The 19,616-nt window shown below is 36.9% G+C and overlaps 1 protein-coding gene across 3 annotated transcripts in view; it reads right to left on the bottom strand.

Moving 5' to 3' along the window:
* The window catches only part of DCP2 (decapping mRNA 2), a 54,766-nt gene that overhangs the window by 19,543 nt on the left and 15,607 nt on the right, over positions 1-19,616 (bottom strand). For all 3 annotated transcript variants that reach the window (XR_014261911.1, XR_014261912.1, XM_082455798.1), the window contains exons 3-7: positions 15,975-16,102; positions 15,462-15,560; positions 2,531-2,683; positions 2,293-2,405; positions 2,086-2,193 (exon numbers count right to left, since the gene is read on the bottom strand). Coding sequence is in view for 1 of the 3 variants with exons in the window: in XM_082455798.1 (XP_082311924.1) it covers positions 2,086-2,193; positions 2,293-2,405; positions 2,531-2,683; positions 15,462-15,560; positions 15,975-16,102 (601 nt within the window). In the remaining 2 variants the exon portion in view is untranslated. The remainder of the gene's footprint in view (positions 1-2,085; positions 2,194-2,292; positions 2,406-2,530; positions 2,684-15,461; positions 15,561-15,974; positions 16,103-19,616) is intronic.

The following is a 19,616-nucleotide window of genomic DNA, read 5'->3' as shown; positions in this document are numbered from 1 at the left end:
TTATCTTACAGACTACAAATTTTACTTTATTTACTGTCTTTCTCTGCCCACTGGAGTATAAGTTCCATGAGGGCAGGGGATTCTTGTTGACTCTATCACTTTACCCCCAGCACCCAGAAGAGTGCCTAGCATTCCATATTTCTTGAATGAATTAATAATCTGTTATTTTTAATCCCAAAGTTTCCTAAATTTATTGATACCACTTCCTCCCTATAAATGATTGTACTTTTAAAAATCTGGGGAGTTCCCTGGCGGTCCAGTGGTTAGGACTCTGCGCTTCCAGTGCAGGGGGCACGGGTTCGATCCCTGGTTGGGGAACTAAGATCCCACAAGCCTTTATGCATGACCGCCCCCCCCCCCGCAAAAAAAAACACAACTGAAGAAAATAATTCTTTCATAAATTTAATAAATTTAGTAATAAATTCAATAAATAAATCGAGTCAAAACAAACGTCAGTGGATCTTCCTTCTTAACAGGACAGACAACTCAGTTCTTTACTAGGATGCTTAAGTATGGAATTTGATCTGGCACAGGTCAGTTATGGACCCTGGCCATGCTGGAAGAGGATCTGAAAAATTAAGCTACATTGTACAGCAAAAAATTCAGGAGCTCAAAAATGATGGAGAAGCAAATTAAATAAAGATCCAGTCTCAAATACTTATGCAAAAGAAACCAACTGTAACAGTAGTTTGTAGTAAAGATAAGAAATCGTATTCTGTAGTACCACATACATGTGTAATACAGTCCAGAGTCACTGATCCCAAGATCCATATTATAGTAAGATTGTTTTTGAATATTTCAGAATCTGTCCCCTTTCCATTTAAAAACTGTAATTAAATTGCAGACTCTCTACTCTTTCTTTAGACAAAATTCAGATATTTCCTCCAACACATCAATAGATGTTATTCTATATGCTAAAAACAGACACCATCCTGCCTAAGAAACCTGAAATTTGGTTAAAGAAGTTACTTTATTGTCTCCTTATTCCATTCTCTAGGACCACAAACCCTAACACTGACTGAAAGATGTGGGAATCTTATCACACACTATGGTGGACAGATTCTCCCAAATATGAACAGTGACACAATTTCTTTTCAAACACTGTCACTATCTCATGACTTTTTAGTAGTGATTGGGTTTTTTAATCCTGACTACATTCCTGTCTACTTTACTCTTTTTCTTTTTTATTGCTTCCCTTATGTTTAGTAGTATATAATTTGGTGATTATAATCATAGATTCTGAAAGGCAGAAATGACCTTTCAAGGTATTTAGTCTAATCTCCTATCCTCGTAAAATTCAACTAAAATGGAATATTCCCTATGTGTTTAAAAAATATTGACTGCAGATGTGGTTTACTCCTATTGTTTACTTTTTAAAGCTCTGGGATAAAAACAGAACACCTAAATTAGAGAAAGTATAAAAAGCAACTCTCTCTGAACCTAACAAAGGCAAAGTTCTAGCAGGCTGATTACAAATACATATACTTATTTAAGAAAATTACTTACTCAGCCTACTCTATAATTGTGATTTGGATACAATTACATTCCAACCAAGAAAATGCTCTTTGCAGTTCATGTCCATGTAATAGTTACTCTTTATAATATACAGTCTAGGCTAGGGAAAGAAAAGAAGCAAGCCCAAGTCTTCACAGTGCTATCTTTCTGAACAAATAATACATACACCAGCATCCCTCATCTCCTCTACACAAAAACAAACTTCAATATATTCCCCCATTCAACCATCTTCAGAAACTCAATTATTTCTAAAGTAAAGATATGAGAACAGGGAAGTAACAGTATAAATACACATACAGAGGATTTTTTTCTTTTCCTCATATTCTATCTATCCATCTAAAAAGTTGATAAGCTCTTATGTATACCATTTTAAAATATGCCTGAAGCTCCTTTCCAACTTCAACTAAGCTCTCATCAAAAACCCTTAAAATAAATTTCAATTATTTGTGAGACCAGTAACAAAATAGTACCTACAAAAAGGAAGCCAACACCTCTGCAAACTTTATAAGCAAAATGTCACTGCATTAAAAACTATCAAAATGTCAGAATCCTACACATATATTTCTTTACCTCAATTTTTCCACAGTGGGTTTAGCTGGTGTGCTACCAGCTGAGGAAAATCCATTGTCGCTATCTGAGGAATCGCCAAACCTTCGAGAAAGCCAGTCCCTTAATGGTCTATGGAAACATTAAGAATTCAATTTTAAAACTTGGCTATGTAAAGAAACTCACCATCAGAATTTATGAAGTTTTGTATTTAAAGAAATACAAACATACCTGATAAAAGGAATGGCCATAAAAAATTTGTTTGGTGCCAAACCAAGTTTGGATTTTGGGGTCATATCATTTCTATGACAGGGCAATTTCTCAATGGAGAACCACTCAATGTTCTGAAACACAAGAAAATAATTCATTTTGTTAGTTACTTATTATCAAAGAGTTTCTAAAAGCAATTTCCTACATCATTTAATTGGGATACTGTCCAGCAATCTAAAAATACTTTTCAATTACATACCCGAATTTCTCTTCTGGTTTTTGGGTTAAATTTGGTATCTTTTGGAATTCCTGGAATGATGTACAAACGAGCAAGCTGGTCATTGATTCGAAGTTCAATGTAATCATCCTTACAAATATAATCTTTAATATCAAAACCAGTTTCTTCAAAGACCTGGAAATAACAAATTTGGATGATGATTTTCAAGTTTCGCTGTTAGACCTTCAGTTCATTAAAATTTGTTTATATCAAAGACAAAAATTCGGGACTTCCCTGGTGGCGCAGTAGTTAAGAATCTGCCTGCCAATGCAGGGGACACGGGTTTGAGCCCTGGTCCGGGAAGATTCCCACATGCTGCGGAGCAACTAAGCCCATATGCCACAACTACTGAGCCCACATGCCACAACTAATCAAGCCAGCGCGCCTAGAGCCTGAGCTCTGCAACAAAGAGAAGCCACCCCAATGAGAAGCCGGCGCACCGCAACGAAGAGTGGCCCCCACTCGCCGCAACTAGAGACAAGCCCACACGCAGCAACAAAGACCCAATGCAGCCATACATACATACATTCATTCATTTATTTAAAAACCACTAAGGAAAAAGTCAGAATATTTCAGGGTCTAGTTCTAGCTGTGCCTCTGCTGAACTGTTCACTATGGAAAAACCTCCTTGCATACCTGAGCCTAAGTTTCTTCACCTATTCAGTGAAGGGTAACGTGGGAAATTGTGACTTACAATAATATATATTTGGTTACTGTCCCCCTTTCTGGTACAAGATCTCCTAAAACCCTTGGAATGTCTTAAGTGACGAAAGCAAAAGTGTCTTTTTGTTATGTTAATTAGGTGACTTAGGAAGCCCACCTAAGGATTGAATCTGGTGGCCAGGTGATTAAGAGGGCTGGAACTTTCAGCCCCTCCTCCCCCACACCTCCAGGGATTGAGCTCAATCACTAATGGCCAATGATTTAATCAATCATGACTATGAAATGAAGCCCCCCCCTAAAAACCCAAAAGGAGAGTTTCTGGTTTGGTGAACACATGAAGATTTGGGCATAGCAGTGCCCTAGAAGAGAGCATGAAAGCTCCTTGCCCTTTCCCCATATCTTGCCCTATGTATTTATGTCTTCCATTTGGCTATTTCTGAGTTATATCCTTTTTTTTTTTTAATTAATTAATTTATTTATTTATTTATATTTTTGGCTGTGTTGGGTCTTCGTTTCTGTGCGAGGGCTTTCTCTAGTTGTGGCAAGTGGGGGCCACTCTTCATCGCGGTGCGTGGGCCTCTCACTATCGTGGCCTCTCTTGTTGCAGAGCACAGGCTCCAGACGCGCAGGCTCAGTAGTTGTGGCTCACGGGCCTAGTTGCTCCGTGGCATGTGGGATCTTCCCAGACCAGGGCTCGAACCCGTGTCCCCTGCATTGGCAGGCAGATTCTCAACCACTGCGCCACCAGGGAAGCCCTGAGTTATATCCTTTTATTACAATAAATTGATAATCTACTAAGAAAAATGTTTCTGAATTCTGCGAATCACTCTAGCAAATTAATAAAACCCAAGGAGGAGGTCAGAAGCACAAACGACAACTTGGACTTGCGTTTGGCATCTGAAGCAAAGGAGAGTCTTATGGGACTGAGCCCTTAACCTGTGGAATGTGATGCTATCTCCAGGTAGATAGTGTCAAAATTGAGTTGAATTGTAAGACACCCAGCTGATGTCCAAAACTTGCCTGCTGGTGTAGGGAAACACCCCCTACACACACACACACACACACACACACACACACACACACACACACACTATAATTGGGTCCAGAACCCTTATGATGTTAGAATACATCAGTGGTTCCCACTCTGTGGGAAGTCACTGGGAACTCCATATGGATTTTATTCACAGCAACCACAAATCTACATGTACACCAAGCTACAGAATGAAAAGGGTCTTACACCAGCGGCTGGTTTCGTGGAAGACAATTTTTGGGCTGCGGGGTGGGGTGGGCGCCGCTCACCTCCTGCTGTGCAGCCTGGTTCCTAACAGGCCGCTGACGGGTTCCATTCCGTGGCCCAGGGGTTGGGAGCCCCCGTCTTTCACAAAGAAAATCATTTCTCAAACATGAAAACGGAATGTGATTAATACTAATATTTAAGTGGACAGATTCCAAGAGTATAGCTACAACCACATTTGAACGTGTGTGTGAAGAGGTGTTGTAAATGCACTAAAAATGAGAACTAGTGAAGTGGATTAATGGTTCTAAAACTGTCTTTCCTCACCGTGCCTCAAGGACTACGGGAGCGTAAATCCCAGGAATAAAATGTCACATCTAACCCTCACCTTTTCCTTCAGCCAGAGGAGCCATCCTTAATTTGATTAAAATCCCAGGCTTCTGCTTAAAATTTAAAAACCACTGGTATCCTCTAGCCTTAAAGTTCTCCTTCAGATAACATTTGTGTTCTCTGACAAAGTCCTTCCCCACTTCACCCCCAAATGAAAAAGGCTTTGGAGCTTTAGTGTCTAGTAACCAGTGTGCATCTTTTACACTGGAGTTCGTTCCTCCTCTTCCCTCTAGTTTCAGCACATTCTAACCAATCAGTGGGACAGAACATGCACAGGCCTGAATCTCTTACAAGGTATGGGTGTGAAGGAGCTACTTCTATCCATTTTTTTTTGGCTCTTCCCTCTTTCTCTTGCCAGTACATCTGACAAGAGAAAGGTATATCTTTCTACCTTCCTCAATAAGGGCACATCTATACTTGTCTCAAACATGTGTAGACTGTAGCTCCCAATTTAAGCTCCTCTACGACACCTAACTCATTTCTGTATACTCCCAATTATGCTAAACCTTTTCCTAATTTTAAGAACTAGGTGAATATACTTACTTGAAAACTGCTCTATGGTATATAGAAAAAGCAGACATTATTTGTATTTCCTACTTCTGGAAATGACAGAGTGGGAACAGAAATACAGATATGCTACCAAAAAGAAAAAAAGTTTTCTTTTCCAAATAAAATTCCAAAATAAAATTCTTATTTTTTTTTCCTTGTGGCTGAACCACTACGGGTTTTTTTTTTTTTTAAGGAATTTTTTTAAATTGGAGTAAAATTGCTTTACAATGTTGTGTTAGTTTCTGCTGTACAATGAAGTGAATCAGATATATGTATACCTATATCCCTTCCCCTTCTTGGACAGAATAAAATTCTGAAGCCTCAGTGATAGAGATTTCGTAGTTTCCCACATCCCCAAATCTTAACATTTATATACATAAGACAATGTAATTAAACCAGCAATTGTGGATTTATTTCACAACTCATGTATGCTATCTGGAGTGAAAGTCCAGATACTCTGGTTTTCCTTTTCTTTGCAACTAAGGTCTACCCTACTCTACTGCTTCAGACATAGCTTAAAAACATTTTTTTTAATTGTAAATCAATCGGGATGGATATTAGATTTATAACTGTAACAATTAGGACTGGTTTACCTGAAAGTTTACACATCATTGACATAAAATTGTTTCTCTTCAAAGTTTCCATTAAGAAGGTCACAAGGGAAGACAAACCAGAAGACATTCACAATACACTCAAATCCAGACTATATTAAAAAGTCCTATATATCCACAGGACAAGTAAACCAACTTTTTTAAAAAATGGGTAACATGTAAGTGGGTACTTAGTAAAAGAGGACATTCAAATGGCCAATAAGAATATGACAATGTGGTCAACATCATTAGACTTCAGAGAAATATAAATCAGAAGCACAATGACAGACCATTACATTCCCATGAGAATGGCTAAAATTTTTTAAAATTGAGATATAATTAACATTATATTAACTTCAGATATACAACATAATTAACTTTTTGTATATATTGAGGAATGACCATAAAATTTTTCCCAGTTTTACTGATATAATTGATATATATTATTGCTTAAGTTTAAGGTGTACAGCTTAACGGTTTGACTTACATATACTGTGAAATGATTACTCCAAGTAAGTTTAGTTAGCATTCATCATCTCATATACATACGATAAAAAGAATAAACAAAAAAAAAAAGATTTTTTTTTCATTGTAATGAGAACTCTTAGGATCTACTCTCTGAGCAACTTTCATACATATCATACAGGCAGTGTTAACTATAGTCATCATGTTGTTCACTGCATCCCTAGTACTTATTTATCTTCTAACTCAGTTTGTGCCTTTTGACCACCTTCCTACAATTCTCCTCTACACGCACACACCCTCTGATAACCACAAATCTGATCTCTCCCTCTATGAGTTTTGTTTTTTCAGATTCCACATATAAGTGAGACCATACAGTACCTGTCTTTGTCTGACTTATTTCATTCTGCATAATGCTCTCAATCTCCATCCATAGCGCAAATGGCAGGATTCTTTTCTTTTTTTTTTAACAGCTGAAATATATTCCATTGTGAATATAACATACCACATCTTCTTTAACCATTCATTGATGAACACTTAGGTTGTTTCCATGTCTTGGCTGTTGTAAACAATGCTGCTATGAACATAAGAATGCAGATACCTTTTCAAGTTAGCATTTTCATTTCCTTTGGATATATTCCCTAGTGGAATTGGTGGATCATATGGTAGTTGTAATTTAATTTTTTGAGGATCCTCCATACAGTTTTGCATAGTGGCTGTACCAGTTTACAATCTCAGTAACAGTGAACAAGGGATCCCTTTTCTCCACATTCATCTGTCTTTTTAAGGATGCCATTCTATCAGGCATAAAAGATATCTCATTGTGGTTTTGATGTGTATTTGCCTAATAACCTAGTGATGTTGAGCATCTTTTCACATACCTCTATCTTCCATTCCATTAGCCATTCCTCTATCTTCTTTGGAAAAATGTATATTCAGGTCTTTTGCCTATTTTTTAATTCAATTATTTGTTGAGTTGTATGAGTTCTTTATACATTTTAGCTATTAACCCCTTATCAAATATATGGTTTGCGAGTATTTTCTTCCATTCCGTAGGCTGTCTTTCTACTTTGTTGACTGTTTCTCTTGCTGTACAGAAGCTTTTGGGTTGATGTAGTCGCACTTGCTTATTTTGGTGCTTCTGCTTTTGGTGTCATAGTCAAAAAATCATTGCCAAGACCCATGTCAAGGAGTTTTTATCCTGTTTTCTTCTAGGAGTTTTATAGTTCCAGGTCTTACATTTAAATTTAAGTCTTTAATCCATTTCAAGTTAATTTCTGTGAGTGGTGTAAGACAGGGGTCTCGTTTCATTCTTTTACATGGGAATATCCAATTTCCCCAGCACCATTTACTGAAGAGACTTCTTTTCTCCATTGAGTTTTCTTGGCTCCCTCTTCAAATACTAGCTGACCATATATGTGTGGGTTTATTTCTGGCATCTCAGTTCTATTCCATTGATCTATATATTTGTCTGTTTTTATACCAGTGCCATACTGTTTTAATTACTATAGCTTTATAGTATAGCTTGAAATCAGGCAGTGTGATGCCTTCCACTTTGTTCTTCTTTCTCAGGATTGCTTTGGCTATTCGGAGTCTTTTGTGGTTCTATATACATTTTAGAATTTCTTTTCTCATTCTGTAAAAATAATGTCGTTGAAATCTTGATAGGGATCACACTGAATCTAGAGATGGTTTTTGGCAGTAATGACATTTTAACCATATTAATTCTCGCACTCCATGGACATGGGATAAAAATTTTTTAATTGGTAATTCTATGTGTAGGTCAGGACAACTAGAACTCTTCATATGCGGGTGGTGGGAATGTAAATTGGTTCAACCACCTGGAAAACCATTGGCAGTAGATATGCAACTTCCCTATGACTCAATAATTCCACTCCTAGAGAAATGAAGGCTTATTTTCCTCAAAGGACATGTACAAGAATATTTACGGCAGTTTTATTCTGAATAGCCAAAAACTGGATACAATCCAATGCATAAGAGAATGGATAAACTGTGTTATATTTGTACACTGGAATATTACAAAGAGCAATTAAAAAGGACCAACTGCTAATATACACAACAACATAGATGAATCTCACAGGCATTATACTGAGCCAAAGACATAAAACACAAAGAATAACTATTGCAAAATCCTAATTATATGAAGCTCAAGAACGGGCAAAACTAATCAATGGTGATAGAAGTCAAGATAGTGGTTCCTTTCAGGAAATGTGGGGAAAAGTAGGCATTGATTAAGAAGGGGCAGGAAAGAATCTTCTGAGGTGCTAGAAATATTCTTTGACCTAGGTGGTGGTTTCACAGGTATATACATATAGAAAAATGAATAACCTGTTAAGATTAGTGTATTTTATGTTCTTATCCGCCAACAAAAAAAGTTTTAAAATAACTTTATATAGTTCTTAATTCTATTTTTACAGTTATTCCCTTTAACTACCTTCTTTGAATAATACCTTAAAATCAGAAATTAGTATACATACCAGTCACGTATGTCTGTATAATAATTAGAAACTATGCTAAAGGTAAACTGTATATTCTAAGTTCCTTGCGAGCAGAGCCTGTTACCAAACAGAATCTAACTGAATACATGCTTACTAAAAGAAGTATTGGAGGACTGAGGGGCTGTTTCAGATTAGAGACTGAAAACATAAGAATTAAATGCAAATACAGTGCATGAGCCTGGATAGGATCCTGGATGGAGGAGGGGGTGGAAACTGCAGAAAAGGACCATAATGGATCAACTAGTAAATATGAATATGAATTGTCCGTTAGATAACAGAACCTATCAATGTCCCACTCCTGAATTTGATAATTACACTGTGATTATATAAGAGAACTTCCCACTTCTTAAAATTTACATGCATAAATAATAAGGGGTTAAGGGGCATTTTGTCTGCAATTTACTCCTAAAGTATTTAGCAATAATAATAAAAACCATTCACCCATATGTATCAAAAGTAATAAAGCAAATATGGCAAAATATTACCAGGTGAATCTATTCTTTATATTATTCTTACTATTTTTCTCTATACTTGAAATTCTCTCAATAGTAACACAATTTTAAAGAGTAACGTAATTAATGTTCAGGTTTTTCTAGTGCATTCATTCAAATATATCCTATGTGCTTAGTAAGTGGCAGGTACCGTCCTAGGCACTGACTTCAGAAATGAATAAAGCAAGTGCTGCTCTTTAAAGAGTTCCATCTAAAAAAGAAATGATAACTGCAATATGATATACGTGCCAAAAGGTAGGTGGGTGCTATGGGAGTACAGAATCAGGGTGCCTAACTCAGCCTTGGTTACAAGTAACGTGTGGTTGTGAGTTGGGGTGGTCACCTCCGGAAGGCTGTCATGGGCAGCATCCTATTCTGCTGGATACGCCTGAGCTAGGACTTGAAAGATGAACAGAAGTTTGCCAGATAGACAAAAAGAAAAAGACATTCCATTCAGATAGCTGGGAATGGCTACAGCTGAAGAATTACATGAGAGGAAATGGTACAACATGAGGCCATCAGCCTAGTTTAACAAAGGCAGCTTGAAACCCTGTACAACTAAACTTAGAATAAACATAATATAGTGACAGACCTCTTAATTCTAAAAGTGATAGACTGATTTACCTCTAAAATTAGGTATTCATTCTCAACAAATATTTACCAGGAAAAAATTTTAATAGCTCACTTACATGTATAGACAACAAATATAAAAATTTTAATACCATACCTCTGTGTATCAAATCCATTCCTGTATTATAATACAGACTTAATGTTCCTGGCACATGGAATAGGACTAATATCTCAAATGATATCAGATAAAAATCTCTACATAAGAGTAAAGAAATGTGCTACCCAAAGAACACCAGCATAGACAATGAAATCCTCTGGGTAAAATCTATGTCCTATAAGCCTACAAGAGGTAGAATAAACCAACAGTTCCTCTGTACAAATTCCATCAAGATTAAATCACATAAATGCATATATTAAAGTAAGCTTTATTAGAATAAAATATGTTGTTCTGACAAATAATAAGCAACAATATGAAATCCTGAAACCACAAGTGAACTGCCAAGTATTCCTTGTTCTCAAAAACAGTTGGTGTTTCACCGCAACTGATAACAAAAATATACTAAGGTTATCCTAATATAGCCTTTCAATAATATCTAGAAAACATTTTTCATATCCCTGTCCTAAATCTACTTCACTGAATACAAGTGATCAGAAATAGGGACTTCCCTGGTGGCGCAGTGGTTGAGAATCCACCTGCCAATGCAGGGGACACGGGTTTGAGCCCTGGTCCGGGAAGATCCTACATGCCGTGGAGCAACTAAGCCCGTGCGCCACAACTACTGAGCCTAGTCTCTAGAGCCTGTGAGCCACAACTACTGAGCCCACGTGCCGCAACTACTGAAGCCCGCATGCCTAGAGCCCGAGCTCTACAACAAGAGAAGCCACCGCAATGAGAAGCCCACGCACAGCAACGAAGAGTAGCCCCCGCTCACTGCAACTAGAGAAAGCTCGCGTGCAGCAATGAAGACCCAACATCGAAGACCCAATGCAGCCAAAAATAAACAAACAAATTAATTAATTAATTTTTTTAAAAAGTGATCAGAAATAACCCAATTAACAAAGGTGAACCAAGAGGTCAAAGAGAAGACTGGAAATTACTAAGTGAGATGGCCCTTAGCTTTCTATTGACCATTATTCATACCTTCTCCCTGAGAAGCCTGCTTGCCACTGCTTCTTTTAGCTCGGTCCACAAACACAGCCATTACAGGATGTGTCAAATTCTGCTGTAGCATAACAAAACACCTCTATACAGCCATATATGGTGAAATAACAGTAATATAATTATAATAAACCAAATTAAAATGTTATTAAGCAACCTAAAATAAAGCTACACATCCATGGAAGAACTGAGTAACTTAAAAACAAGAGAAAAAGTGCTTAAGACATCAGCCTAAGTCTAACTAATGGTAGCTAGAAAATGAGGGCAACACCTCTCCATATATGTTAATACAAGTGAAAATGAAAAGAAAAAATGTAATATTAACATAAACTCCTATAAATGGAATAACAATCTGGTTTTCAACTAAGACACTGGTGGTTCGCCCCTCCCTCAAACAGTGTTGCTTTTATTATACTGCAGTACCACCAAGTGGCAGAAGGATACACTGCAACTCTAGCACTGCTAGTTGAATACTTCATCACTCAAAAATGGCAACTACTATGGATTGAACCCTCCAAAATTCTTATGTTGAAGGCCTAACCCCCAATATGACTGTATTTGGAGATAGGGCCTCTGAGGAGGTGTTACAGGTTAAATGAGGTCATACGGGTGGGGCTCTGATCCAATAGGGCTAGTGCCCTTATGAAAAAGAGGAGATGCTAGCACACTAGCTCTCGCGGCACTCACACAGGCATCCGGCAAAGGCCACGTGAGCACGCAGAGAAAAGGCAGCCAACTGCAAGCCAGGGTCAGGGTCCTCACCAAGAAGCCAATCAGCAGGCAGCTTGATCTTAGACCTCCCAGCCTCCAGAGCAGCAGAAAATAAATGTCTATTGTTTAAGCCACCCAGTCTGTGGTATTTTCTTATGGCAGCCTGAGTGGACTAATACAGAAATGCTCCACCTTAATCCCAAAACTTTTCTCTTTATGAAAAAAGTATTCACTTAAAAATCAGGAATAAAAGTCAAAAGACTTGCCTTTAAAACTTCTAGCCTCAAAATTTACAGAAATTAAAGTTAAACCTTTTTTGACAAGTTCCTTTATCAGCTAAAAGAGACTATTATTTAGATCAGAAAGGTTAGAAGTTAGGATTAATTCTTATTATCAAAGGGAACATTTTTTTCCCTGAAATTAAAGGACTGTGGTTCCTAAGTATGCTTGTGCTTTCCTCAGAGCAAGACAAAAACTCTAAAACAGGGGGAAAAAATTCATATTGATCCTACAGAAAGGTAAATGTTATTAGGAAATAGATAGATGTACTTAAAAATCACAAATTCCTTCTGTTTTCATCTGTGTGTGTTTAGAAATTCTCACCCATTTACAAATATTCCTTAACTGCCTATATAGCAGTCAAGAACATGAACTCCAGAACCCAAATACCCAAATATCTCTGTTTTGCTGCTTACTGTAAGACCGTGAGCATGTTACTAAACTGCTCTGTTTCAGTTACCCCCACCTGTAAAATGGAGATAACAATTTCCCATAATGGTTGTATCTTTCCCCACAGGATTCTCTTTAGATCTTACAAACCCCACTCCATTCTCCCACTTCCCATCACTCCAAGAATAAATTTTATTTACTTTCTTACAAATTACAGTGATCCACAGTCATTACTGAAATCAGCACCACATAGATAGGACAACTTTTTATCTTAGTATCCCAGAGCAGAGAACAAACAAGATAAACCAAAGTGAAAACTGTCTCAGTTCACACGTTAACTTACTCTTTTACCCTAAATATCCTATTTCTGCATCATCCTGACTCTTTATAATACAATGTATAAAACTCATCAGATGGAGGTTTCCAGCACTCTTGGGTCTAGGGTCATTCTTCAGTTTTTCCAAGGTTAGGTATTTGATTCCTCCAAGAAGATCCAATTACAGAGACAGCTCATTTCACACAATTTAGCCTAAATTTCTGTTTTTCCAGTTATTATCTTTTCTGGACCTGGACAACTATCTCACTACTGTAGGACTAGTCTAACTCCATGTTTAAGATCTACAGATCAATTCCTCTAAGTAGGATGCTATGGTTCCCATTTTGTCCTTCCTTATAAGCAAGATGACTACAAAAATTGAAGGCATAAAAAAGGAAGACTTTACAAGTACTCTGTTTCATCTCCTGCCATCTACAGAAAAGAAAGGAAAAGCTCTTAGAGGATGTGGCAATTCCTCATCTGCTTCCTAAATAGCTTTCGATTTTAAAGGGTGGGCATAAACCTTCACCTACTTGTACATAAAAGCTTTGTCTATAGCTGTTGCAAATACTTGCTTAGATAAGTTGTTCCATACTCAATTTAAAATGCAGCAATTTTCAATCATTTTGAAAATCTTACTCCAAAGTAAATAACTACTTACAGTTTTTCTACAGTAAATAACCACTAGTGGTTTATAAGAATTTTAACTATTATCCCTCACTAATAATTATACCCAAACTTAAATGAGGCAGTGAACACTGCCGCAGGAAAACAATGAGTCAAAAAATAAATAAGGCAAGAGATCCATATAAAATATGTCACAAAATACATACTGCCATCTCAAAAAAAAAAAATCTCAAAATTCAATCACCACCAGCTTAGATTCTAAAGATATCACTTCTAGTTATGAAGATCTTGTTTCTAGTTATATCTGGGACTTCCCTGGTGGTCCAGTGGTAAAGAATCCGCCTTCCAATGCAGGGGACACGGGTTCAATCCCTGGTCGGGGAACTAAGATCCCACATGCCACGGGGAAACTAAGCCCGCGTGCCACAACCACTGAGCCCAGGCACCTCAACTAGAGAGCCCACGTGCCCTGGAGCCCACGCACCACAACTAGAGAAGAGAAAACCTGCACGCCATAACTAGAGAGAAGCCAGCACACAACAAAAAAAAGATCACACATGCCTCAATGAAGATCCCGCGTGCCGCAACTAAGACCCAACGCAGGCAAAAAAATAAATTAATTAATTTAAAAAAATTTTATGTCTTACAGAGACTTGCCCAAAGTCTCTAGGCTATTGAACAACATATACTAAAACTGTACTAGAACAAAAACCTTTCAGCTCCTAGGCCAGTTCTCTTTCCATTTTATCATACTTCCTCATAGCTCAACTTCTCAAATGTCAAGGACAAGGTGTAATGTTATAAATGATTAGGAACTAATAAATAAGAATACAGTATACAATATATCACAAGGTACTATACAGTTAAGGCCAAGCGAATGATAAAGACAGCAATTGCTATTAAAGTTCAGATTACTGTGGGCTACAGCTGACTGGTTACATTTTAAAATAAACAGAATTTAGGGACTTCCCTGGTGGCACAGCGGTTAAGACTCCGTGCTCCCCATGCAAGGGGCCTGGGTTCTATCCCTGGTCAGGGAACTAGATCCCACATGCATGCCGTAACTGATAGTTCGCATGCCACAACCAAGGAGCCCAAGTGCTGCAACTAAGGAGCTGGCAAGCCGCAACTAAGGAGCCCGCCGGCTGCAACTAAGACCCGGCGCAACCAAATAAATAAAAATAAATAAATAAATAAAAACAGAATTTAAAGAAGAATGAACTTCCTTATTTTACAAATAAAGAAACTCAGGCCCTGTATACAGAGCTAGTTGGTGGCAGTCCTTTAGGGAAAAAGAGTAATTTGAGCTGGGTCTAGAAAGATACCTAGATAAGACTTGAATAGGCAGGAAGAAGAGAGGACTTTCCAGGTAGGGAAATCACATATGCAAAAGCTTAGAGGCTGAAACAAATCAATCAAATTCAGAGACCAAAGAATTCATTCTTTTGACTAAGAATAAAGAAAAATAAATTTAGGAATGGCTAAATTTTGTGTTGGGGGTAGGGGAGGGAGTTTCGATACTTAATTAAACTTCATCCTATAGGCAGTGGGAGGACACTGGAGTGGGTTTTGAGCAACAAACATAAATTTCTTAGAAAAGCCCAAATTGTGCATTTGTCTGGAAGCCAAGACTATAAACATAAAACAAAGGTTATAATAGCCAAAATATTTAACCAATAACAAATCCAATTCTAAAAGGAAAGGTGGAGAAGATATCATCTAAAAAAAAAGTTAAATAATAGAATAAAAAATGAACAATGAAAGAAAATGGAAACAAATGAGAGAAGAATAAATGATAGATGTGGACAAATGAATCAACAGTTACATTATAAAAGATGTTACTTCATGCAGTCAAGTTCTGGAAAGAGGATTAAATGATCCAAACAAGTTAGTCTCCATGGCTAAAAAAACACACTCAAAGCATAACCACCAAATGTTACTGTTTCAAACTGCAATAACTCACCTCTCTAGCAGCACAATCATGAGGAGCTTCTTCTTTATTTACTTTTCCTTTTGGAAATCCCCAGCCTGATTTTGCTAGGTACCCCTGAACCAGTAATACCTACAAAACAATCAGAGGTAAAAATAAAACTTGCCCTCCTTTCCCATGTTCCTTTCTAAAAGCCAAAAGTGCTTTTCTCCTTACTTCAGGTAACTGTTATCACCAGTAATTTTACTTGGTTAACTATCTTCCAGGAAGCTAAATATACTATTACTTTTCCTGTGAAGAAAGGCATTCTGTCCATTTTAAAGTATTTCTTCAAAAATCAAGTGATTCCTTTGCAATAAGCCATGCTGCAACAAGTATAAATTATTAAGACCCAGAATGCAGATGAAATATACAAAATCTGGCCTTTTATCACTAAAATCTAAGTATATTTTTAAAACCTCAGTTCAGAACATTATAAAAACAACATATTAGGATGAAAACAGCTGATCACCATTTCACTAAAAATCTTTTATTACTCTCACTCACATTTTCAAGTGTCTCATCAAGAATAATTGCACCATATGTTGGCACTCCCATTTTATATTCCTTCCATTCATCCAAAATTTTTTCCACATCTTCACCTTGAGGCAGCAAAAATGGACAATGACTGAAGAGTATACATTGTGTTAAGGAAGCTACTTTCTCCCTTAATACAGCTTAAGCACTTATACACATAAAGAGATCTATTTAAATCAACTGTGTATTTTACATGAAATTACTCGTATCTTCACCTCACTTAAGTTTATCCTTCTTGCTTTTGTCTTTTCACATTTGTTTTCTCTTGAACAAGCCACTGCTAACTTCTGCATTTAGCCTAGACACAAATCAAGTAAATTGCGAATACTCAAATACTCTGGCTCCCTAAGTTAACACAAATAAATTCAGGACCATGTGAACACTTAGAATAATTCTTGTTAAGTGGGTCGAATTCATCATATTAAGAGTCAACAGATACTGAAGCTGACAGCAAGAAATATAAGCACAGTACACATATACTGGTAAGAGGTAGGAACCATCAGAATAAGTGAAAGTGGGAATTCCCTGGTGGTCCAGTGGTTAGGGCTCCGCACTTCCAGTGCAGGGGGCAGAGGTTCAACCCCTGGTCGGGAACTAAGATCCCACAAGCCTCAAGGCCAAAAAAAAAAATAGAGTAAGTGGAAGTGGCTAACTCTGGGAAGCAGAACTAGGGATAACGTATACCACTCTACATTGCCGAATTTCTTTACCATGTATATATATTGCTTTCATAATTTAAAACATTTTTAAGATGAAGATTTATTAAGGATTATAGAGAAAGGTAAATATGGGTTTTAAGGAAAGTATGGCCTGTTTCAAAAGAAACTGGGTATGCCTCCCCAAAATTGGGCTGAGTAAAGTAAGTTTTTTTTTTTCAAGTAAATAAAACCTAAACCTGGGCTTCCCTGGTGGTGCAGTGGTTGAGAATCTCCCTGCCAATGCAGGGGACACGGGTTCGAGCCCTGGTCTGGGAAGATCCCACATGCCACGGAGCGACTAGGCCCGTGAGCCACAATTACTGAGCCTGCGCGTCTGGAGCCTGTGCTCTGCAACAAGAGAGGCTGCGATAGTGAGAGGCCCGCGCACCGCGATGAAGAATGGCACCCGCTTGCCGCAACTGGAGAAAGCCCTCGCACAGAAACGAAGACCCAACACAGCTATAAATAAATAAATAAATAAATAAATAAATAAATAAATAAATAAATAAATAAATAAATATATAAATAAATTTATTTTAAAAAAAAAAAACCTAAACCTGTAAAGTATATGCTCAGGCTTCCAATACTCCATGCTACCAAATGCCTCATCACTACAGCACTGTTAATTATGAAAACTGTGGGGAAAATTGTAATTTATGATAGCGTTTCTCAAATGGAGGACATTCTCAAGGGTTTTCAAGTCCTCTATGAAAACTTACATATTCTGTCTTTTCATTTTTATGTTAATGTAAAGGCATGTAATATGAGCATATTTTCAATCATTTGGATGATCTCATCCATCAAGTACTACACTACTTGATTTTAGAGACCATATTGGTACTAGCACTTTAACTGCTGTGGGCTACTAAAAACAGAAAAAAACGTAATATGCAAATAGTGTATTAGGGTCAAATGATATTCCATTGCAACACAGAAAGGAAGGTTTCATAACACATAAAGAAAGGTTCTGGGAAAACCTGTAGTACAGGCACATCAAAACACCCTTAAAGTCAGCATTATATTCACATTGTGACTAGTAGTTTGGTTTAAACAAAAACATCACATTAAATTCACTTTATGAAAACTAATTTTATGAGTTCTACAGCTTTGTGTTTAAAATTTTGCTTTGGTTTTATAGTTGTAGTAAGAACTAAGGTTCTCAAAGAGCTCAACAAAGTCAACTATCTATAACAACACTGTAATTAAAAGACAGGCAGCAGATTAATCTCAATATAAACATTCCTTGCCTTTATTTAGGGAGGGGGGAAAAAAAGAATAAATTATGGATATAATATTAACTATTCCATGAAGCCCTATGGTTCTACATCAGCTTGCTAGAATTCTGGAAGTTATTTCTCAATAAAAGTCTGGCTTGAGATGTTCAGTAAAATCCCTTATGTGTTTTAAAGTCACCACAGATTTTTTTGAACCTAGCTATAAATTTAAAATAAATGGATATTTTTTCCATTAAAAATTTAACCATAGTGAAAAAAACATATGAATATACCCCAGGAATATAGGTAACTTCCAATAATTCAAAGAGGAAGACACTTAATCTAGTTTTTTTCTTTCTCTTCCTTCTCCCTACAATGTTCCTCATAACTTCAAGGTGCATCAACGTCTCTCTAATGAAGTGTTATCTCATTTTTCTACCCATTAAACAACTTCTTTAAAAAGAATAACAAAAACAAAGGTTTAGCAAAAGAAATTAAATCAACTGACATAACCTTGGAAATTATCTACACTCTTCATTTACCTACTTTTTTTCCTATCCCAAAATCACCATAAAATGAGTGAGCTGATGAACCAACCAACTACAGTTCAAGATACACTTGGAATTAATGTTGAAAAGTACTTGCTCAAGTCCACACAATTAGCAAATAACAGAACCCAATCCAAAATGACATCAATTTCCCCACTGACAACTCTTCGGTCCTCCTCCATATTCAGGAGTAGATAAAGTAATTCAAACAAGGGAGTGGAAAGTTTTTGAATACCATTTTTATTTAATGAGACAATGTATTTAATTAAAAAAAACCTATGACATGCTCTGAGTATTGTTAATTATCTTTCTAATTTTTACTAAAATCATTACTTGGCTACTGTCTTATTTTCTTAACCACCAAACCAAACTATTTTGCGTCTTGAATCTGGGTTACTGGGCCCTACACAATAGTTCTAAGAGAAAGATAGAAGATCGCATTGATTACATGAAGAATGTAAGAAATTTTAAGCACATATATCTACTTGTATTACATACATCCTCTTTTTTTAGCAATTCAGTGATTTTTTTATATACTCTTTTTATTCTAACATTTTTGCAAAAACATGAAAAATCTGCTCTAATGACAATCATTTAGATAGTAATCTCCATCCTTCCATTATCATAGATGATATCGATCTCCCCAAGGACAACTCATCTCACGCTCCAGGCTCAGTTCCTGGTATTCCTTGTACTTTACATCCATGCCCGCTTCTGGGACCAATTCCCACAGGAACATTCTGGACCTTGCCATCAACAGAACTATTATAGTACTTTGATTAGAATAAAACATTGTGACCACAATTTTCTACGGCAGTCTTCTAATTACTCACAATACACTGTTATTCTACATCTATTTTTGACTGTCTTCCTTTCTCCATATTAGCACCCTCCTGCTTTTATTTCCTTCTCTAAACAATATGGTCTATCACTTTAATCAATGTCTTAGCAATATCCAAAATTTCTTTGCCCCACTATTCTGAATACAGCTCCCTAGTAAAACCTCAACTCAGGAGCAAGTCCAGGACAGCCATTCTATACCCACACTGCTGAGTGCTTACTGAAGAAAAATCACAAGACCATGCAAAATTAACAAAAGAGAAAACAGAGGCACAGAAAAGCCCCACTATTTGCCCAAGGTTGCACAGCTGG

The sequence above is a fragment of the Balaenoptera physalus genome (genome assembly GCF_965194825.1).
Source record: "Balaenoptera physalus genome assembly, chromosome: 3".
Classification (NCBI taxonomy): Eukaryota; Metazoa; Chordata; class Mammalia; order Artiodactyla; family Balaenopteridae; genus Balaenoptera; species Balaenoptera physalus.
Note: the sequence above shows the minus strand (reverse complement) of the source record. Positions and strands in the feature narration are given on the sequence as shown.